Source organism: Nematolebias whitei, chromosome 2 (genome assembly GCF_014905685.2).
Source record: "Nematolebias whitei isolate Nwh7 chromosome 2, NemWhi1, whole genome shotgun sequence".
NCBI lineage: Eukaryota > Metazoa > Chordata > Actinopteri > Cyprinodontiformes > Rivulidae > Nematolebias > Nematolebias whitei.
The window spans coordinates 29,236,783-29,238,125 of NC_056499.1; the positions used below are offsets into that span (position 1 = coordinate 29,236,783).

The following is a 1,343-nucleotide window of genomic DNA, read 5'->3' on the forward strand; positions in this document are numbered from 1 at the left end:
GATGATGAAAAACACGATGACAAAAAACAAAAAGAACACCACGTGGACATCACCACCAGGATTTTGTCTGCTAACAATGGCTCAGACGAATTGCTGCTGGAAGGAGACATGATGATTCCCAAAACCAGAAATGCCATGAAGTGCTTATACAACAGCTGCCTGTGGAGAAAATCCTCCAAAGGCTTGGTGGTGGTCCCCTACGTCATAGGCAATGAGTATGCCGGCTATGAAAAGCAGACGATCCAGGGCGCCATGATGGCCTTTGCTGCCCACACCTGTATTCGCTTTGTCCCTCGTACCAATGAGAAAGACTTCATCATGATTCATAGCAAAACCGGATGTTACTCTGAACTGGGCAGAATAGGAGGAATGCAGGAACTTTCACTCAACAAAGGGGGCTGTGTCTATGGTGGAATCGCCCAGCATGAGCTGAACCACGCTCTGGGCTTCCAGCACGAGCAGACCAGGAGCGACCGTGACAGCCACATCAGGATCAACTGGCAGAACATCATACCGGCAACTGCCTACAACTTCTTCAAACATGACACCAACAACCTGAACACACCTTATGACTACGGCTCCATCATGCACTATGGAAGAGATGCCTTCTCCATTGCCTACGGAAGGGACAGCATGACCCCCATCCCCAACCCCAATGCCCAGATTGGCCAGAGGAATGGATTGTCTTACTGGGACATCAAAAGAATCAACATACTCTACAAGTGCTAACTACAGTGTTGATGCTGAATACAAAATGCTGTTTTAAATGTTGAGGTGGCAGAATATATCACCTCACAAGCTTAAACTATATTCAATAAAGATGCTGCAAAATTATATTTGTCTCATTATTCTTCTGTGTCTGTGTTCAGTAAACACTGTACCCCTACAGCAAGACAATGAACCTGTTTCAAAGTTAGGCAAAATATCCATTGTGTTAACATAGCACAGAGCAAACTCAACCTTCTGCAACTGAAAGTCTGTGAAAATCTTGTTTCGAGAATTGTTCTCAAAAGGTTAGCTTTTCAATATTTCAAACTGCTGTTTTTCAGTGACACCATGAATCAGAGACATCAGTTTGGCTTTATACTCAAAACGAGCTTCTTCCATCTTCTCAGAGTTGGATTTTGAGTGTTTATATAAATACTTATTTGTATTTCTATTCCTAAATACAGATCACGGCCATATTATCCACAATACTCCTGTTCAGCAGATGTAACTAATAACTAAATGTCCATGATAATCTTTTTTCCTTTTCTTTGTTTGTTTGTTTGTCTATAACTTTAGCAAAATAATTCATGATCCAGTGGACAAGTTCCAATTAAACATTTAGAAAGTAGTTATTG

The 1,343-nt window shown here is 41.7% G+C and overlaps 1 protein-coding gene across 1 annotated transcript in view; it reads left to right on the top strand.

Moving 5' to 3' along the window:
- The window catches only part of LOC119423789 (high choriolytic enzyme 1-like), a 2,779-nt gene extending 1,945 nt beyond the window's left edge, over nt 1-834 (top strand). The window contains exon 2 of the mRNA XM_037691205.1: nt 14-834. Coding sequence (XP_037547133.1) covers nt 14-729 — 716 coding nt within the window. The 3' untranslated portion in view covers nt 730-834. The remainder of the gene's footprint in view (nt 1-13) is intronic.
- Nucleotides 835-1,343: the final 509 nt, after the last annotated feature.